The sequence below is a fragment of the Crocuta crocuta genome, unplaced genomic scaffold (assembly GCF_008692635.1).
Source record: "Crocuta crocuta isolate KB4526 unplaced genomic scaffold, BGI_CrCroc_1.0 scaffold64, whole genome shotgun sequence".
NCBI lineage: Eukaryota > Metazoa > Chordata > Mammalia > Carnivora > Hyaenidae > Crocuta > Crocuta crocuta.
This window is the reverse complement of record NW_027530640.1, coordinates 3,256,781-3,278,841: the sequence shown is the minus strand read 5'-3', so window position 1 is coordinate 3,278,841 and position 22,061 is coordinate 3,256,781. Positions and strand designations below refer to the sequence as shown.

At 39.3% G+C, this 22,061-nt stretch overlaps 1 protein-coding gene across 1 annotated transcript in view; it reads right to left on the bottom strand.

Annotated features, from left to right (window-relative positions):
• The window catches only part of ADAMTS19 (ADAM metallopeptidase with thrombospondin type 1 motif 19), a 245,515-nt gene that overhangs the window by 29,704 nt on the left and 193,750 nt on the right, over positions 1-22,061 (bottom strand). Inside the window, exons 18-20 of the mRNA XM_077768867.1 lie at positions 21,810-21,967; positions 17,398-17,551; positions 6,437-6,572 (exon numbers count right to left, since the gene is read on the bottom strand). Of these exons, the coding sequence (XP_077624993.1) occupies positions 6,437-6,572; positions 17,398-17,551; positions 21,810-21,967 (448 nt within the window). The remainder of the gene's footprint in view (positions 1-6,436; positions 6,573-17,397; positions 17,552-21,809; positions 21,968-22,061) is intronic.

The window sequence follows — 22,061 nt, the reverse complement described above, 5'->3', positions numbered from 1 at the left end:
CAAGAACCACTGAAACAAGTTAAAAGACATTGACTCATTGTGTAATTTGACACATCTGGAGGTAGAATCATTCATTGCACAGTGGCTTTGTACCTTTTTCTTTCTTTTTTTTTTTTTTTTTTACCTAATATAGTTTCGTCTAATACACCTGCGCTTTCTATCATTTTCAATTCTTTTTATTTCTTATCTTAGGGCCTTGTTCTTATTTGTTTGTTGGTTTGTTTATTTAGAGAGCAGGCGAGGGGCAGAGAAAGAGAGAGAGAATCCCAAGTAGAGAATCCCAATGTGGGCTCACTAACTGTGAGATCATGACCTGAGCCAAAATTAAGAGTCAGATGGTTAACCGACTGAGCTACCCAAGCACCCCCTCAGAGCCTTATGATTATTAGAATCTCAAAGAATGAGATTCTCTCCACACCATAGGACATTCTTTGCCTGTGACTGCTTATCATATTGGCACACTGCGATACCTCCTAAGTGTACAACTGCTAACATAAGTGGGTTATTCCTGTTCTTCATGTTTTAAATCTTCACAATAGCTCCATGTGTTAAGTACACAACTATCATGGAGCGGGAAACCAAGGCAAGGAGAGATTTAGCAACTTACCAAGGGTTACAAGGTTGTAGAGTCAGAAACTGAAGTGAGGCTTTAGAAACCCTTACAAGGAGACATAGGCAGGCATTAGCAAGGTAACAGAGCCCCGTCAATGAGAATGCCCTCTAGTCTGGGGGAAGCAATTATTAGTACATTATGCCTGGTGCCTGAAACAAGATTTCTATGGCTGGGATATATCTTCCAGATATAGCTATGCGTGCTTCATCAGGCTAGCCTCTATGTACTTGCAGTGTAATCAGAGACACAGGCCTGACAGGCTCAGATGGCTACACATCAGGTGACCTTATTATAAAGGTCCTCAAGAACTCCAACTATTATTCTTGGATTTCATTGATTCAGTGATTCGGCCCATACACATGTATTTAATACCTAGATGGACATCCTTTTTCTAAGAATGTACCCAGGGCAGTGATACATGTCTGCAGCATTTCCTTTTCTAATGAATTCGTATCTAACCTAAGGAACACTAATTTAAACACCTCCCCAAATTTATTTCAGGAAGAACCATGGCCTATGCCTGAAAAGTGATTCATGAAATTTGTATGACTCTTGTCAATAAAACCCTCTCTGTGCTTTTCATTATTAGGACAACCTCCCAGGGGGATCTAAATCGCCCCGCCCCCTTAAGGATCTACACAATCCTATTCCGGCACAGTGCAGGGCAGTCAGAAGCCCTGAGCTTAATTGTGGGTTCGTACTGGCTGTGCACATTCTTCAAACAATACTTAACAGCTGTTAAGTTTCCATTTTGTCATTTCGTAAAAGGGCTTATTATTGTATTGTCTGACATACAACAAGGACTCGGGATATAGTATATGCTATATATATTACCAGATATTTTTAAGTGATTTATACTTACTCGTTTCTCTAGCTTCACCTCTCATTTGTTTGGAAAAGCAATTATGTGCTCAGCTTGCTCCCCAAACACCTTCTATTTTATCCACAGGCTACCTGTTTAGGGAGCCTCCACTGCCTGGATCCTTGACAGCCAGCTCCAAGTCCTGTCCTCCTGAAAGGGCTTCTCCATCCAACCCACAAACACCGTGTGTTCCTCTGCCTTCTGGCACCTGGCTTGTGGCACTCAGCGCTTGCTAGATACTCCCTAGTGAACTGGAAGGGCTCACAGTCCCCTACAAATGTTGACCTGCTTTTTCTGATTAGGATATAAGCTCTTTAGGGGCGCCTGGGTGGTTCAGTCAGTTAAGCATCTGACTTTGGCTCAGGTCATGATCTCGCAGTTCGTGAGTTCAAGCCCCATTTCAGGGTCTGTGCTGACTGCTCAGAGCCTGGAGCCTGTTTTCAGATTCTGTGTCTCCTTTTCTCTCTGCCTCACCCCTGCTCACACTGTCTCTCTCTCTCAAAAATAAATAAACATTTAAAAAATTTAAAAAGGTTTTAAAAAAGGGTATAAGCTCTTTAAAGGCAGAGACCAGTGTAGTCTTCTTTGCATCCATAACACTGCACACAATAGCCTGTCATTAAACATTTCTCGAATTGGGATTTGTGTCTGTGTTTTACAGAAATAGCCTCAGTTCTTCCAAATTTACTTAAGCCCAAATGCCCCTGGCAATGATTCAAAGTTTGGGAAGTTACACCCTCAGGCAATCCCATTTTCTCATCTGTACAATAGTCTAGTTCTAAATGATTCAATGCTTCTGTTTCTGAGAAAACAAAATCATGATAACGTTTGGATTCCAGTATTGCCTCTAACAATGTTCTTGACCGCAAGTCTTTCAGATATGACGCAGATCTACCACTTTGCTTTGGAGTACTCTAGGGGATTGTTCCTATCTTCCAAATACATTTAGCTTCTGCTTCACTTTTCTGCATGAGGATACCTGGGCTACAATTAAAATTTAAACCCAGGTATGCACTTTTCCTTTCAACTATGGAAACTAGAAGACACTACTAAAGAGAGAAGTATTTGCAATTTCATAGAATCTCATATTTTTTAATGTTTTTAAAAAAATTATTTCTGAGAGGGCGTGAGCAGGGGAGGGGCAGAGAGAGGGGGACGGAGGATCCAAAGCAGGTTCTGCACTGTCAGTGCAGAGCCCAATGCAGGGCTCAAACCCATGGACCAAACCGTGAGATCATGACCTGAGCTGAAGTTGGGTGTTCAACCGACTGAGCCACCCAAGTGCCCCTGGAAGCTCATATTTTCTAAATAAATTTTAGAGATCCTTAGTATAATGATAAAATTTACTTCTTCCATTCCTTGTGAAACTGCTCAAAAATAAGAATTAAAATGTAAAACGTATAAGAGAAAAAACACTTTGTATTTTATTTATTTATTTTTTTAAATATTTTTATTTATTTCTAGGAGAGAGAGAGAGAGAGAGAGACAGCGTGAGCAGGGGAGGGTCAGAGAGAGAGGGAGACACAGACTCCGAAATAGGCCCCAGGCTCTGAGCTGGCAGTCAGCACAGAGCCCGACGCGGGGCTCGAACCCACGAACCACGAGATCATGACCTAAGCAAAAGTCGGACGCTTAACCGACTAAGCCACCCAGGTGCCCCATAAAAAACACTGTATTTTAGGCTTAACTTAATTTGGAGTTATCCCATTTCCTCATCTTTAAGATTCCCTCTTGCAAAGCTATTTACTAGTGCATTGATATATTTTATACCTGGGACACAGGGTTCCATCAGACTAGTGACTTTTTCAATAAATGGAAATAGAAATGAGAATGTTTCTTAGGAGGGTAGGGTAAAAGAAGAGGCAAGAAAATTTAAGTTTATGCTATGCCAGTAAGTCACAGAAAGTTTTCCTATGATGAACCCTAACAACTGCTCATGGCCATTTTTTACTTTTCAGTATTTGGCTTAACCTCAATGACATTGCTTCTTGGTGGTTTGTTATATACTGACTCCTTTTCCAAGGGAAGGAAGATAACAATCTCTAACAAAAAAGACATCCAGTCTCCAGCTGCAAACATTTCTCACTCAGAAATGTAGTGACCTTTGAAACTATTCATTTTACCAAGTCATTAACAAGGCATTTTCCCCCAAGATAGCCAAGGTCAGTGTATGAACAATAAATGGTGTATATTGTACATTCTGATCCTTTGCAGACCAAGTTAGAAAGTGACAAATATGTTCTAGTCCTCATATCCAACACATTCAAGATTCCTGACAGATCACTGCACGTGCCTCCAAATCGAGGTTACATGGTATATGAAACAAATGAAGTTTTGAAATATTTTAGCAAATAATTTAACACAAGGCAAATAGGCATTTCAGTATCAATGAAAAGAGATACAGGGGCGCCTGCGTAGGTTGAGCGTCCCACGTCGGCTCAGGTCATGATCTCACTATTGAGGACTTCGAGCCCCACATCAGGCTCACTGCTGTCAGCCTGTCAGCAGAGCCCACTTTGGATCCTCATCCCCCTCTCTCTGCCCCTCCACCACTTGTGCTCTCCTAAAATTAAATATTTTAAAAAAAAAGAGAGATACAGAATATGGTAAGTCTTAGGAATGGCAATAATAAAAATGGTCCAGATTCTTTTGGCAAAGGCCAAAAACTCTGTTGGTCTATCTGTTGCGCACTGAACAGAGAGGAGTCAAGGATGTGATTTCAGGGAACAGTAATTCCCTAGGTCACATTTCCTGTTGATTACTACACTGCCACCTAAAAAGAGCTTAATTAGTTCGTGTACTCATGAAGTTATCCTGGAAAGCATATAGCCAGTTAGGGGGAACGGGCTTGACATCATTGGAGGTATATTAATGTGCTTTTATATTTTGCATGGTCTTTTACGTATCATTCTTTTGTCCTGTTCCTGAGAAGCAGAATTTTCCCAGGGGTTTGGGGAAGGATAAGAATATTCAGGCAGGAATGCAAGGGAAGGGAAAAGTGGATACTCAGCTTTTGTCACTGAATCTACAGAAAAGCAAGCCTTGACATTTCAGCATTGTAAAGGAAGGAAGGATTTTCTAAATTCTTTTAAGCTTTCATTAATATAGCATAAGCTGGATCTGAAGGGCTTAATGAGTGAGTTTTGCCATAAGCCAGAAATGCAGGGAACTCCGGGTCAGGGCTACCTCAGAGGTGGGGACGGCAGGGGGAACAGAGAAACCAGAAGAACTGAGCGTTAGCCCTGATGACACTAATTCCCAAAGAGATTAAGACAAAAAAGTTGAAAGATAGTTAATTGGCAACTTTGCTCCTCCTCTCTCTTTCAACTGCCCCCCATACTTATTCATTATGGTGGAGGGCCTTGGCGATTATGTTAGTTACAGACCACTACAAAGCTACAAATTATTTGCATGCCTGAGTTCCAGGACACGTAAATTCACTGTGTCCCTTGTACAGGAGCCAATGAGAGGGGAGATCAATCTCCGTTCGGCTCCCTAGGAAGTCACGACTAACTACGTCCTAATTCCCTGAGCCTCAACAGATCTCTGAGGGTAGGAGAGAACAGATGTCCGTGTCGCCGAATTCCAGAGGATTCAATGAGGCCTCACACTCTTTTAATCTTTTATCTCTGAAAGCTTTTAGGACCTTTGACACGGGGGGTCAGTCCCACTCAGGCCAACCTTAATTTTTTTACATGAAAGCACATGGATGTTCAGGAGCCCTATGATAGGAATGCCTCCAAACTGCTCCAAAATGACAGTCCAGTTCTACTTCTTCATCTCTGCCTATGACTAAGGTTTCTGTATCACTTTCAGCTGCTCATCATCACTGTCTTATTTCCTACTTGGGAGTTTCTTGCCTCCTTTGTTGCCTTGTACTCACAGGGGAAGTCACAGGAGACCAAAACAAACGGACTGCCCAGTCACTAGGACCCAGCTCAGGAACTGGGCGATTGGAGGTCAGGGATCAGGCAGTCACACCGGGACCGCTAGTAGAGGAAGTGATGAGGTAGCCTGGGAATCTAGGAGGACCACACTGTCCCTGCTGTCACGGGAGGGAATGGGCCCCAGCCAGTCCTGCTTTGGCTTACATTCCCCTTGACAAGTTCCAGCGTACTGTTTCAGAGAATTTAAGAACAAACAGCAAACTTCAACCCATAGCCAGGTTTTTGAAGAAGTGACCAAGAGATTATCAAGTAATTTTAACTCCCCTTTTATCCCACTTAGTGGTTGTTTTCATACTGTGGAGAATAGAGTTAAATTTGACATAAGGCCTAGCCTTGCTGCTTTTATTTTTAAGTTTACTTATTTATTTATTTATTTGAGAGAGAAAGAGAGTAAGAGTGAGTACGGGCATGCACATGAGTAGGGGAGGGGCAAAGAGAGAAGGAGAGAGAATCCCAAGCAGGCTCCACACTGTCAGCATAGAGCCTGACTCAGAGCTCAATCCCAGCTGTGAAATATGACTCAAACCAAAGTAAAAAGTCAGACACTTAATCGGCTGAGCCACCCAGGCACCCTCTAACCCTATCCTTTGTTTTAATACTTTTTCCATCCAGGCAATTATCTTTCTTTCCTAGACCTTGCTTGTTTAAAACCTTACATCTTGGTAGATATTCCTTTGCACTGTCTTTAGGAAAATGTGATTTTGTTAGTATTTGGAGTGTCTAAAGGTTTTTTGTTGCTGTTGTTGCTTATTTTTGAGAGAGAAAGACAGAGCATGAGCAGGCGGAGCGGCAGGGAGAGGGGGAGACAGGGGATCCGAAGCAGGCTCCAAGCTCTGAACTGTCAGCACAGAGCCCGATGCAGGACTCAAATGTCACCAACTGTGAGATTATGACCTGAGCTGAAGTTGGTGCTAACCAACTGAGGCCACGCAGGCACCCCAGTATTTTGAGTGTTTTAAAGACCAGTGATTTAATGGCTGAATGGAACATTAACAAGCGGTGTGACAAGGTTACCTTGTTTGGCATGGTTGCTCATTACACTTTCGAACCTGTGGCTCAGGCTTGGTTAGGTGTTTGCATTTCTTGTTGTCCACAATGCTGATGTTTTTGTTCATGATTTTTGTGCAAGACACTGTTGTCTTCCTTTCTCCTGAAAAGGGCAAACAAACATAAAGAAACAAGAGGTCTTTCTGTAAATGGATTTAGCAGGTGTGCATTGGCTGGTTGTAATTTTCAGATCTGTAAAGGAATTTTAAATTACATCAATGAAAATAAAATTTAAAACTTACATGCAAATACATGCCTAGGCTTAAGGAAAATAAATGGTAGGTCTTCCTCATTAGAAATTAAATGGTAAGTTACACATGCCCAAGGGATTGTGGCAGCATAAGTTGAGGAGACAGTAATTAAGGGTTTGTTGGTAAGGACTATGCCATCTTTTAGCATTAAGTGGTAGAAAGCTGTAATTTGCAAAAAACTTGTATACTTTCACGAAAGCAAATAATAATGGGTGTGTATTTTATCATTTGGCTCTACACCATCTGTGCTCTTTAGTAAATTATGGAAAGAAGGCTTTTCTGTGTATTTTCATTACAATTCACACCTTTATTCTTATCATCTCTGATAAAAGTATTCTGGTGCAATGAGAAATTCTAGAAGTTTTCATTCCCTCCCTATTCATTGTGATGTTTTCTAAGAAAAGTCAAGGGATTCCTACTATTTTTCACCAGATTTCAGAAAAATGGCTTCTCTACTTTTGTCTGTTACGATGAAGTCTGATAATAGAAGGTTAAAATGACCACTAGCATGGTATTTCTTTTTCTTTTGAGCCTGATAAGCACATTTACTTGACAACATTTTCATTATTTCATCTGGCACCTAAAAAGCCTCGTAAATATATGCTAATTCTGTTTCTGTATAAAAGTTTAAATATCTATGTAAAATTTAATAATCTAATTTAACTTATTGTTTGACATTATAAAGCAATTACATCAACCAACAATTTTAAAGCCAGATGGGTCATAAAGGATTAAGAAAATAATCTCAAGTCTTCTGGGTCTCTACTGAAAGGCCATTAGTTAGGGTCCCATGACTGTCATGCAGGGTAATTAGGAAACTCAGAGCATTCATGACAGTAATGCCAAATATGACAGGCTGGGCTGGTGGCAGAGAGGTCACTCTGTCATTTAATTAACAGAGAGGGAAGGCTGGCATCAAGAAAGAAGAAGGAACGTAGAGAGAGAGCTCCTTTGAATAATTTTTTAGTATCTTTTGCTTTGACCTGAAGGAGGATGCAGAGAGGCAACAAGGTGGCCCAGTAGAAGGCAAAGGAACAGATGTAGGTTAAAGAGCTTTCCTTCATTTGCCTCTCAACAACACTGAGCACAGCCCTATGACAATTTGTAGTATACAAAAAAAGGATTCTCTCTCCCCCGTCCCTCATCCCTGTGTTGTGCGTGCGTGTGTGCGTGTGTGTATTAACTAGCAATTATATATGTGATTATCGCATATCATGTTATTGAAATCATTTAGATCTTCAGTTTTACTTTCTGGTACAGGCAGTACAATGTTGGCCCAACTATTCCCACTCTGGAGAATTCTGGTGCAATGCAACTTATTCTAAGGGAGTTCCATTACAGACAACATAATGCCAGGCACGTAAAAGGTCTTTTCCCATCTTGCAAATAGAACATGATGTGAACTGCAGCGCCCAGGCTAAGGACTTCTGCTTACCTGAATGAACATCTCTGCCTCAGACCTGTGTACCTCACATGGTCGGGCAAGCTGATGCCAACTGGTAGAGAAAAGGCAACCTTTTATGTCGGGGGAAATGCTTAGGGCTGTCCAGGCTATTCCCTGGTAGGCCAAAAAGGGTGGAGTGCGACATTATACTTAATCACAGAGGTGTTCATTACCACCAACTTCAATTTTCAGATAAATTGCTAGAAAAGCAGAAATGGCTTATGTTCATTTATTCGGAGGACAAAAAAAACCGGTCTCAGAAGGCAGGAGTTACCTAAGTGTAAAAAACTGGGACACAGAGTTTTGGGTAACTTCTTCCATGCTCCAGGTGCACCTTTATGATCTGATGCACATATTAAATAGATCTTATGCAAGTTCTATATAATGCTAACAGATGTAAGTAACAATTTCTCCATTATGATGATGCCCATTTAAAAGCAGGATTAAAATACACGTTCCTGTCATTAAGTGTAAATGTTAGTTTTGAAATCGACTTTAAGGCCTTCAAATTCCTAAGATGCTCTTTTGCAGAATAGATGTGGTTGCCTAAACTAATTTAAAGAGTGGCTATCTGCCAAATACAACACACACAGAAAATGACTAACAGACAGTATCCAGAAAGCTTTTGTGAACATACATGTAGTCATGCAGTAAATAACTGAGGGCTAGCTATACCGGATTTTTTCCTTTCCTCAGGAAATGCATAACTTTAGTTATACTACCCTAGAGCTCACATATGAAGCTATCGAAAAAAAATGTTTTGAAGACAAGTGTTGATATAAAAGAGCCACAGGTATCCATATCGTTTCAGGGAGCACCTTGGTGTTCAAGGAAAGTGGAAAGGCATGTGATGATGAATTGGGACATTTCCATCTACACTGAAGTGAGGAAGCTCACATCAGACATTTTTTGGCAGAGAGGATAGGCTTGGCCCCACTTTTAAAAAATTTCATTGAACAAAAACAGCAGATTTGAGGGGAAGAAATCTATTGCTCAGCTACAGGCACACTATGCCTATGAAAATACAACTAGATCGTCAAGCCATATGGAAATGTTATTGTTTGACGTTTTTCTTTTATATATTTTTATGTTCCAGCCAACACAGGAAATTTCCATTCTAGCATCTAATAGCAGTATTTACAATGCATCCCGTACGGTGGAACCTAGGGACAGACCTAAAGTGATGAAGTAACTGGCTTTCTGCCTGAAGCATGAGTAGCTGCAAGCTGTTGACAGTGTATTACTTGCTTTACGGCAATTAACTTCACCTCTGGGTCATTCCCATTAAATCTGTATTGGGGAAATCAGTTTTGATGCTTTGAATGCAATTATGAATACAAGAAGAATTATTTAATTGGTCTCATTGCCAAATTTGGGCAAAATGTGAAAACGAAGGGTAAGTTTCTCTGAAGACACTTAACAAAGACTAGATAGTAAACTGCGTGCCTTCTTTTTCAGTCTTAGATATAAGCTGATCTTTTTCCTCTGCTCTGTATTTAACCCTATGACATGGATATTTTTAATGAAATCATGTTCTATCCACATAGATCACATTTCTAGAACTGGCATCATAAATGTGGAAACATGTTCTTGGGAATGTGTTCAGTGTTTCAAAACATGTAGGTGAAATTCTCTCTCTGTTATTGGATGTTCCAAACTTTTAAATAAAATTGTGGACCTCTACAAGACAAAGATTATATACATTCATTTGTCTTTACAATTTTCTCTTAAATTACTTGTTTATTTATTTTCTATTGAACTCACAGTGGCCAGCAAGCAAATAAATCAAAAGTAAATATATTTTTTTTAATTTTTTTTTTTTAATGTTTTATTTCTAGGAGAGAGAGAGACAGCGTGAGCAGGGGAGGGTCAGAGAGAGAGGGAGACACAGACTGAAACAGGCTCCAGGCTCTGAGCTGGCAGTCAGCACAAAGCCCGACGCGGGGCTCGAACCCACTGAACCGTGAGATCATGACCTAAGCGAAAGTCGGATGCTTAACCGACTAAGCCACCCAGGCGCCCCAAAAGTAAATATATTTTGATAAAGACCAAGCGCTCTTCTCTGAGCACTACTTAAAAATATGCGAAACGCAGGTTTTTTTTTTAAAGCATGCATTTTCTAACTTGACCAACTTCCAAAATTGCATGTTCTACTTAATTCTTAGTCATTTTTTGATATTTCTGTAAACATTTTCCTTCAGGGCTTGGGTTTAATATTAAAATGACTATTACATCTTGTTTTAATGAAAATATTTTTGTTTTGTATTGTTTACAATACCCAGTGTATAATCCAAACTGAGCTTATCATTTCCATGCACATAAACAGTTTAATGGGATCCTATAACTTTCGAGGTAAATTTAACTTGAGCCCTTGAAATTTAAATTTCAAGTTGATAAAGAGTTTACATTAACATAAAATCTTCTTATTAAAGAAACGGGAATACAAAACTGCATTAAATGTTATTAAAGCGAAATACTGCAGAGAAAAAATGTATTTTGGTGCATTTTCTTCGACTAATAATATTTCCTGTGGTGCATGCAATGTGCCTTTAAAGTGGAAAAACAGAAACAAACTGCACCAGTGAAAAGGTACAGGTATTCTATTCGAAGATGTCTCCTCAATTTGGACCTGGGGGCTTGTATCCTCCTCAGAATCTGTTCCTGCACAAGGAAAGCCATGTCTAAAGGATCTCATGATACAAGGCCAACAATGAGAGTTGTCAGCTGGTCGGGCTTGGACTATGTGAAGAATGTGGTATTTGACCTACTTTGTTCCCTTCAAATTGTATCTCTTTAGACTTCCTAAAAGCCTGTTTAACTATTTATTTATTTCAAAAGGGATTATTGAAATCTGGGGTCCTCATTCTAGGTTTTATATCATTAATTCATTCGCCAGCTCAAAATAAACTCTAGAGTAATTACAGTTATTGTATCCAGTATGTGGAATGCTGATTCCACATACTACCCTCTGATATTATGAAATGATATACCTCTAATGCCTCTGAAGTCCAAGAGCACTTAAAAAGGTTTTTTATGTCAAAAAGAACTTGATCTAGTGAACCATACATCTGAGGTGCCAAAACAAATTTAAAACCTTCTTTCAAAGAGTTTTTAGCTGTTTTAGAACACCAATGCAAAGTAAACATTTATTTCCCAAATAGATTTCAAGCTGTTTGAAAATAAAAGGGCCTCATTTCAGTGGCCAATGCAAAAATACAAAACGATAGACCCTTTCAAATTTTTCTAGAACTATCATTAGAATGCAAAAAGATGAGGGGCGCCTGGGTGGCTCAGTCAGTTGGGCATAGGACTTCAGCACTGGTCATGATCTCACAATTCACAAGTTCAAACCCTGTGTTGGGCTCTGCGCTGACAGCACAGAGCCCAGAGCCTGCTTCAGATTCTGTCTCCTTCTCTCTCTCTCTGCCCCTCCCCCACTAGCTCTCTGTCTCTCTCAAAAAATGAATAAACATTAAAAAAAATTAAAAAAAAAGAATTTGAAAAGATGAGGTCAAAAAGCATACATGTTATTTTGTTGGAAAAAGTTTCTTGCAATCATTAACATCCATTTGATATTTAAAAATATCCCTTTTTTAAAAATTTATTTTTGCAAGAGATAGAGACCGTGTGAGCAGGGGAGGGTCAGAGGGAGAGGGAGACACAGAATCTGAAGCAGGCTCCAGGCTCTGAGCTAGTTGTCAGCACAGAGCCTGACCTGAGGCTCGAACCCATGAACCTTGAGATCATGACCTGAGCCGAAGTCGGATGCTCAACTGACTGAGCCACCCAGGTGCCCCTAAAAATATCCCTTTTAAACGGCTTTTTATATTTTGTAATAACTAGTATTAATAAAACTAATTAAAATGCCCAGTGAGTTAACTTTAATTTGGGTTTTCACTCTAAACAGTTTTGAGACGGTGACATAAAAGATCATTACAATAAAAATTTAGCTACCTGATAGTAGGGATCTTTTAAAAATCGCTTTTTCCCCCTTATTGCTGGCAATCTAATGCCTTACAACAGAATCCAAAAAATAACATGTCAAACATTGAAATTTTATACTGTTCTGTGATATTTTATTTGCTCTTACTTAATATAGTCCTGTGAAGTAAAATAGTGCTATTATTCCTCTTTGCTGTTGAAGACAAATTTTGCATGAATCTGTTTCTAATGTTCTGTGCTTTGAACTGACTCTCCTTTAATTCATGAATATGCTGAAAGATTACAGAGCTCTTTCTGGCTATAAAACGGACAATATGGAGTTAGAAATGATGCGATTCCTGAAATCCTGTCCATCCACTTTATTTATGAACTGCAAAGGAAAACAATACCAAAAGCCCAGAAATATCTTGGCATTGAAAGGAATATGTACCCTATTAACATAAAGATAATTGAAAACTGTTGAATGAACACAGTGGAACAGATTTGAGAGAGGAGGTCTGTGCAAGTGCAAATCATATAAAGATTGGGTATAATTAGGATTTATTTTACAACATAAACCATTTGAAATAAAAATAAAAACATATCTAAATTCTTATTGAACAGCCTCAAAAAAACATTTCTTTGAATCCAAACAAAACTTATATGATCTCTACGGGACATGTTCTATTTTGTGAAAACAACTGACATGAAGGCTTCTGAGCTGCTCTGGAAGAAAATATGTGAGGGAAGAGTTGAATTTAGGAGGAGTCCTGGATTCTAACCCAAACTCTACCCCTACTGGGCATGTGGCCTTGGGAAGTCTTTTAATCTCTACAGGTTTATATTTTCTCATATTAATAATTAAAAAGTTATGCTTAAGAATATCCGGTTGCCCTGAGACTCTGAACCTTAAAGAATTTATAGCAAACTTCTATTCCTTCAGGTTCGGCAATTGGCAAAACACACTCTATGTTGTAATGAAAGTGACTTTGGGGGGAAAATTTTTTTAACCCCCTCCCCCCAAATCTGTTTGTTCAAAATGAAGACTGATAAACTCTGTATGTTTACTTCTCATGTAGCTCCTATTAGACTGCAGTTACAGAGGAAAGAAAAAATGAGGAAAATGAAATTTACTGGGCAAACATTTTTCTGTCTAGAGTTTCAAATACAAACAAATTTTAACGAATGTCTTTCAGTGCTCTCACAAGAACTATCGACCCTGTCGTCACGCTACTGCCCTGCAGCTCTCCACTGGATGTGGGCTGGCTGGTCTTCCTTATCTGAGTTATATTAAAGAGAAAATTCTAACTGTATAGATTTTCATTTCAAATGTATTTGCTTCTAATTTTCTTTCTGTTTTTTATTAGGATAGAGGATGTGAAGCAGAACCCCCTAACTGTAATGGGCCCTGGCATCACTAAAGAACGGGTGGAAGAGAGGAACGGGACCCTGCCGATGTAGGGGGGCGCTAGCAGGAGAGGACAGGAGGGCAGCGGATCCCAGGTCACTTGGCAATAATGGGTCCTTGGAGAAACACGACCAAGGAAAATGTCATTGTGACAAGGATGACTGATAATACATAATTTTTTAATTGCTAGAGCAATTTGACATCCTTTCCCTGTAATTACTCTATATTCTCAGGAGCAAAGTGTGTCCTGTGTCTTCTCCTTCTCTTGTCCCCTATGTTGCCTTTGCTCTGGTTACCTGAGAGGGCCAGGTGCCCTAGAAGTCAGCTGGGAACACAAAGGCTCTAGGCTCTCCGGCAAAAATCCTCTTCCCCCTCCTCTGTGCCTCTGGATGTTCCTGGAACCTTTCTTTCCCCTCTCTCCTGAGGGTACCATTTGCTTTGCCAGAAACCTCCGGCAAGGCGGTCATTTTCTTCCTTAGGTCCCACACCTTTGGATGGAGCGGTGGCATGGCTGTCCAAGCTCTTCACTGCTATGACCAGAACACCTTCCCTTTCTTCTTTTTATACCCACAGCTTTGGATCAGACTCTGTGACACATTTTCCTTACTGCTGCACCAACTCCTAGGTCACTCCCTCTAAGATTTTATCTTTTGGATGATTGTGATATTTTCTAACACTGCTCTTGGCACTATTTTTGTGTTTATAATACCCTTTTGAATGAATCTCTCCCCAGAGATCTTGCCTTTCACTTTATTTAAGCCACTAATTTCCTTTGTTTTGTTATTACTAATAACTATAACCCCTCCATAACCTAAGCTCTATTTTCCATCACCGTCTCCTGTACTTCCAACCCTTCCTCTTGAGTATCCTGAGTCTGAAAGTTCTTTAGCCGCACTGAGCAGTGTCATCCATCAGTCCTACCGCCTTTCCATTGTCTTTCAATCCCTTCATACCCTTACCTTCCTTCTTATACAAATAAATTCCATGATCAGCCATTTTCAACTCCTTACATTCAATCTTGGGCCACCATGTTCTTCTCTTATTTCATTATACTCACATGGTAATTCCCAAACTTAGTCACAAGTGTATCTAAATGTTGTGCACAGCTGGGGACCAACATATTATTATGATGGCTCGAGTCAAACTAAATTCATAACCATTAACTTCAAGTGAACCATGAATGCTATCGAAAAATCAAAATACATGGACCCTTTTCATTCATTCCCTCATTCTCTTAACTGACCACTTCACATCACTCTTCAAAATTCTAGTATCTTCCTTTCCACCTTCATGCTCAGCAAGATGTCCTTTATGGATAAGTTTGTGACACCTGCTGTTGTTCAGATACTGTCCTGTCTCCTGTTATGAGTGATGTGCTGTCCATATTTCCAGGTAAAGTCACCTCCTCCCTATATCCAATCTCGCCTATTCAAGGATATCACAACAGCAATTTTTTTGCTCTCTCCTGTGCATCACTAGCTTTTTGTCCTATTCTAGAAAATGCACATTGGCAAACAATCACATATAGGCTCCCCTATTAAAAATGACAACAAACTCTTTGACTCATATTCCCCTTCAGCTATTGTCACATTTCTGTTTTCTTCTTTCAGCAAGATTTCCTGAGTTAGAGTCCTTTCTCCAATTGAGAGCATGATTATTTTCTTTTGAATTCACTCTACTTAATCTTTTGAGCCAAATACTTCATTAAAATTATTATTGACAGGGTCATCAGTGGGCTCTATGTTTCAGATATAATAACTATATTTAAATGCAATAAATATGTATGAGAGTATAATAAATATATTTAAACATAATAGTCAATTATCAGTCTACATTATTTTTGACTTGGTAGCTTTTGTTAGAGTTGATCATTCTATCCCTCTTATAACATTTTCTCACTTGCTTTACATGAAAGCACTCTCTTCTGCCTGCTTCTCCTATGATGTTGGCTACTCATTTTAATCTGCTTTGCTGGGTCCTCCTCTCTCTGAACTCTAATGGGCAGAGTTTCCCACAACTCAATCCTTTAGTAGCTTCTCTCTCTTTTCACTCACTCCTTAAGTGACTTGAGCCTCAGCATTTTAAAATACTATCCATATATTTTCTATCTCTAGCCTGATCTTGTCTCCTGAGCACCTGACTTATATATCTTACTTGATGTCACACTTAGATGTCCCATAGGGATCTCAAACTTCTGTCGGAAATCAAACTCTCTCTTAATCCTGCTATTGCACAGGTTTTCCTAGGTAAGTTGATGATGACTTCACCCTGCCAGTTGGTTGGTCAAGGCCATCACAGTCATCCTTGACATCTTTCTTTCCCTCATATTTTACATCTAGTCTTTGAACAGATTCTATTGGTTCTACTTTTAAAAATATACAGAACGTGAACCACTTGACCCTATGCCTACTGCTACCATTGTGGTCAAGCTACCATCATCTCTTTCTTGGATTACTGCAATAACTTCCTGACTGATCTCTCTACTTCTACTCTTCTTTTATTCCATCTACTCTCAACTCAGAAATAGAAAACACTTTTAAAAACATAAACCACAAAAAGCCACTCCTCTATTCAAATCTTCTAATGGCATATAATATCACTCAGTAAAGGAAAACCATGCTAGCATTCTTGCTATTCCTGGAGCACTCCAGCCCCACTCCTACGCCAGAACCTTTGCCTGGAAGTCATTTCCACTGGCTACCCCACCGGATACCCTCATGTGCCCATCCATACTCACTACAGATCTTTAAATCAGTCTGCTCTCCTCAATGAGACCTTCTCAGACTATTTTCTGCACCTACTTCCTCCCAACACCCAACCCATATTTATTTCTCTCTGTTGCTTAATTTTCATCCAGAGTACTCATATTTTAATACAATATTACTTCTTTGTATTGTACACTTTCATTGTCCTTTTCCCCCAAACCCTCTCCCCCACATGCTAGTCTAGTTGTGTACCTTTGCGATTCCTGCGTCAGCACACTTAAGCTATGTGTGTCAATAGTTTCTTTGCATAGAAAACAAAATTGATATTCCACTTCTCTATATTTTTGTATAATTGAATATAATGTCTCCTTTTAGCCTTCTAAAGAAGTTCTTACTAAAGAACTATAGAAAATGTGTCATTAAGTGCAAAACACAACGGAAATACTGTGCTGCTCATGACCTGCAATCTTGCTTTGGCCTAAGTGGTTGTGAGAGTTACAATCTGTTGAATCCCTGGGAATCAAGTGTCTCATTAGTAGGATTAAGTGATTTGCTGGGGTAATTTTGCTTTTTTGCCTCCTTAACTTCTACTATGAAAAAGTAATTTAAAACCTTTGAGTGAAGTTTCTAGATACATCCATATTTTATAGAAAATAGTGACATATACTTTTGAAAAATCGGAAGAAAGGAGTATGGGGAATTAAATGATTTCCTTCGGGGGCTCTGTCTAGTCACCCTAAGTATGCAGAAGGCAGAGAAGCAAGCATGAGGCTGTTCTTCACAGCACCCTTATCTTTATTGCGGGTCTACAATTCTTGTGAGTAGAGGTACTTCAGAATTTGAAACTTTTAAGATTTTATAAAAATAAAAAAGTAAATATGGAAAGTAACTATAAAAGCACATATACATGATGGAACAACTTGCATGGTGTCTAGGGCAGCCCCTGTAGGCAAATGCATTAATAGTTATGCAAAACAGCACAATGAATAACTGTAAATGGCCTTTCTTCAATTCACACCTGATTTTGCCTGGAGAGTTGGGCATTTAGGGGCCAAATGCATCACAAAAAAACTTTCAGTTTCCAATCCTTTATGGAGCTTGGAATTTCAGAAGTGTTTGCAGATCTGTCTTAATTCTCTCAGGGATTAATCAGAAAACAACTACAGTTTTGATAAGATAAATATTGGAAAATCCTTCACCTCCTCCACACGTGGCATCGCAATCTTCCCAGCCTGTGTGCGTCCACATGAAAAGGGGTTCGGGTGCTTTTGAGCTCTGATTCTCTGGAAGAGGGTCCGACGGGATAGTATATTCATAGTGAAGGCCATAATTCTGGTCTTGAAATAGCAGCACCTATAATACAATATATGAGCGTCATCAAGGCAGATGGGTTAAAGCAGAGCACAGACAATGTGAAGTCTAATGCCAAGGATAATGATACCTTAGAACGTTTATTGCATGGTATGCATGCTCTTTTTACATGCAGAATCATGATATTACTACTGAAATCTCTGAAGTGTTATACTCCTGAAAAGATTGTTGTTACACATTTACCTCTGGGCTGAAGGCATGAAAAACAGTCCACTTGAATGAAGTCAGAGATACCAGGTCATTTTTTTTTAATCTATGAATGGACTAGGCGGTTTCCCAGAGTATGATACACATAGATGATGTTAGTGGAGGGGTTAGGGGTATCAGTCCTATGTAACGTCAAGAGATAACTCACAATGTAATATGAAATGTAGACTTTCCACTCATATAAAACAGAAAGATGGACAGGAAGTCCCTGTGTCAGTAGAGGAAGAAGATAGAGGACTTTGGGAATCACTTCACTCCAGAAGAGGTAGAGAACGTCTAAGCTAACGAGAGGACAATAATATTTTTTCCATGTCACTTAAGGTTAGCTTCCAATTTTGGCAAGATTACTGATTATCCATTTGAAGCAAAGATCTTTTCATTTGAAAAGAAATTTATGTGAAAATGAATTATTTAATGCATATTAACCTAATAGCGGTACAGTTAGGTACACACAGGTAAACAGAGCAAGAAAGATGTATGAGGCTGACTGAGCTCTGGGCCACATTGGACTAGAACATAAGCAGGGACCATGTCTGTAGTGCTCTTCCCTGGTGCCCAGTGGCAAGATTAGAGGTGTACCGTCATGGTCAATCATACTTATTTTAAATGAAAGAGGGGTGCCTGAGTGGCTTAGTCGGTTAAGCAACCAACTCTTGATTTCAGGTCAGATCATGATCTCATGGTTTGTGGGATCAAGCCCCACATTGGGCTCTATGCTGACAGCATGGAGCCTGATTGAGATTCTCTCTCTCTCTCTCTCTCTCTCAAAATAAACTTAAAAAAATAAAAAGTTAAAAAAAATAAAAAATAAAAAAATGAAAGAAAATGCTGAAGTATACTAATTTTAAATGAAAGAATGAATGAGAATATATGTTACTTTATAAGTACATTTACACAAAATATGTCAAACAACCCCAAAGAAAATATTACTTCTTTGAATCTGAGAATTTATGGAAGCAAGCTATATAATACAATGTCATGCATAAAAACACTATCTAAAATTTAAATTCTATTAAATTATTAAAGAACTTTGTTGGATATTAAATCTCCATCAAGGTAGTTGTAATGACAGGTAACCTAGAGCTAACACTCAATGGGACAAAAAAAAAATTACATGAGCCCAGGGTTGATTTTCTTTGTTTTTTCCCCCCTCAATATTCTGCTCAATATATCAACAGAATTCTAAGATATATTTTAATATGTGGATCTGGGAACTAACATAATAGAGTTATAAATCAGCTGTATCAATAATAAAAATAATAGTTTTTAAATTCACATGTACATAACATACTGGGGTGCTCATTCTAAATACATCACAGTGTTTATTTTGGCGTTAAATATCTCATTTGATGTTGCCAGTTATAAGCGACTTGGGGCTAAATGAGTTAAGAGAGGGAGAGATAGAGATTGACTTATCTTGTTTATGGACATAACCAGACTATTACATAGTTTTTAAAGGGATAAAAGGAACATAAATTACAGCTATCTGCCAACTTGTTTAATTTAATGAAAACATGTCTCTTTTTCCTTAAAAAACTACCTTTTCATTGACAGAACTTTAGATTGTCCTTGAATATCTAAGGCCATTTAAAATAAAGACATTGGCTACAAAATCATTAGCTCTTTCTTAAACCATCTGACTTTGGCAGTGTATCTTTGTGAGAAGGAAAGTGTGACCACGTTACAGTTGAGGGGCACATTTTGAAGCATGGCAGCAGAAGGCATTGCCTTTCAAAATTTAGTACTGGCTTTCAGTCTGTAATAGTCATTAAAGGAAAATATCTTAGAAGTGCAGTTTCCCTTGGATTACTGAATAAATCCAGGTCACATAGATGCCTTCTTTTAGACATAGTTCACTGACTTTAATTATGCTTCATGCTTCCAGGAAAAACCTTGGTAATTACCAGTCAGATTAAGGATTCAGCAGCAAGGAAACTCCCCTGCCCAATGCTGAGGTCTCACATACTGTTTTAAGATTTTGAATTAGAGGCTCAATAAAAAGCTGGGGCTAGAGACTCACTAAAGAGCTCCGGTCTTGTTCCATAAAAAATGTAGGTTACATTCATATAAGGCAGGTCACTTGATGGCATTTTCTGCAACCCAATCATTAAAAAGAGGTTTGCTGTTGATAATGTTGTTATTATAAGTGACCCAATCATGGAAAGAGCGAGATATTGGTCAGACAGCGTTTGGTTAGTCATTTTTTTTTTCTCCAGATGGCACAGGGCATAAAGTGGAGTTTCCAATTCGAGTTAAATAACAGGATCCTAAGGAACTGTGAGGCGATGAAGAACATAATGATTGAAAGTATATGTATACCTATGATCTCACGCTGTCTGCTATAAAGAAGTTCGATCTAAGCTTTGTATCAGGAGAGACTGATGAACACCTGGTTTATTCACAACTGAATGACTTATTGTGAGATGCTGTGCACATCACTTAACCTATTTCATACTGAGTTCATTTTTAGTCTGTAAAATGGAATAGTAATAATACATATTACACAGGATTACTGTAAGGATTAAATGCTTCAATGAATGCAAAGCTCTTTGGAACAGTGTCTGACCAGAGGCTAAGTGAATGGTATGTATCATCATTATTATTAAGATTTGGAGCAGAAATCTCACTTTGCATGCATCTTACTTTGCTCCCTCGCTTCCTGTTGGTAAGGTCTACGATTGCAGTTCCATAAAACACTGTTATCTGAAATGTGGTCCCTGGGCCAGCAGTAGTGACATCACCTGCAAGCTGGTCAGAAATGCAGATCTCAGGTCCCTCCCCAGACAGACTGAATCAGAATGTGCATTTTAACAAGAACTCCAGGCGATGTGCAGAACATTAAAGCAGGAAAGGCAAAAGGGCGGATAGGTGATTTGAACCTCTGGCTCCTAAACCAGCAACACAGATGTCTCCAATTGAAGACAAATTCAACTTGAATTGTGTGCCGATATGAAGTAATGTGGCACGCCACTCTCCAAATAAACAGTCAGTTGATCGTGTTTTAGAGTTGTTTTTATGTGTGGACTTAAGGAGGTGTTGACGTGTCTGAATTTCAGATTTTGCCACTAGGATGGAGAACGTGCCAGCTGTGCAGTGAGTCCTCTGGCTACTGAGCCATTACCAGTGACTGCAAAGATCAAGGTCAACAGGGGCGAGAGAACCGTCCAGCAGCTGGGACACGAAGCCCCGGACTTCTGTTCCCTTCACTTCATACTCTGTCCTGCCTCATTCCAAGTCTTTTACTACATGGTAAAGAAAGATCTCATCCCCCAGAGCACCTGGGTGGCTTAGTCGGTTGAGCATCCGACTTCGGCTCAGGTCATGATCTTGCAGTTCGTGGGTTTGAGCCCCGTGTCGGGCTCTGTGCTGACAGCTAGCTCAGAGCCTGGAGCCTGCTTCGATTCTGTCTCTCCCGCTCTCTCTGTGCCCCCCGCTGCTCGCACTGTCTCTCTCAAAAAATAAATAAAAAATATATAAAAAAAGAAAAGATCATCTCAAATGTTCAGATTTTCCTAATTCTTTACAGGAATCAGTTCACCTATAAGAAAACAGAAGAGGTGACTGGAACGACAACTAGTCACATTGACCAAATCTTTTCCCAGGGAAGATATCATTTTATCAAAGGCATTTTATACAGATTCAGAAAATGCCCACTCCACGGATGCTTGAAATGCTAGGACTGGCCATACTATAACAGTGTCTTTACAGACATCCACTCTGGTTATTGATTCACTAAGATGCGGTTACTAAAATTCGTCTTTTAGAGAAAACAGGCTCCTTATTGCCTCACGATTTGCTTCTACTCGGAGTCCGTGAATTCCCTAAAACATCTTATTCTTCCCCCAGTAATTTCTGGCTTTGACACTGTGATTTAAAACACATTAAAATGAAAACCTAAAAACCCACCTCTTACATAATTTTGAATGTCTACCTGACAAATCAACCTTGGATAAAGGATTAGAGAAGGTACACTGGGAAAGTCCTTTGCCAAAGGAAGCTGCCTATGCAATGTCATCAATTTGTCCCCTCATACCAGGAGGTGTAAAGGTGACGTGGTAGGACCTTTGGCGGAGATCTTCTCCCAGAGGCCTCGTCTTACATAATGAACAGTAGTGCCCGCTAAGTTGAATGCGCCCGAGTGTTCAATCTTCCAGTCACTATTAATAGACTGTTTTCCAGTGTCTCGTAGAGCTACAAAGAGGTTCAAAAATATTAACACAGTTGAACACGTCAGCATCATTAATCAATATCCACTTCACATGATTTTGTTAAAAGTATTTCATTC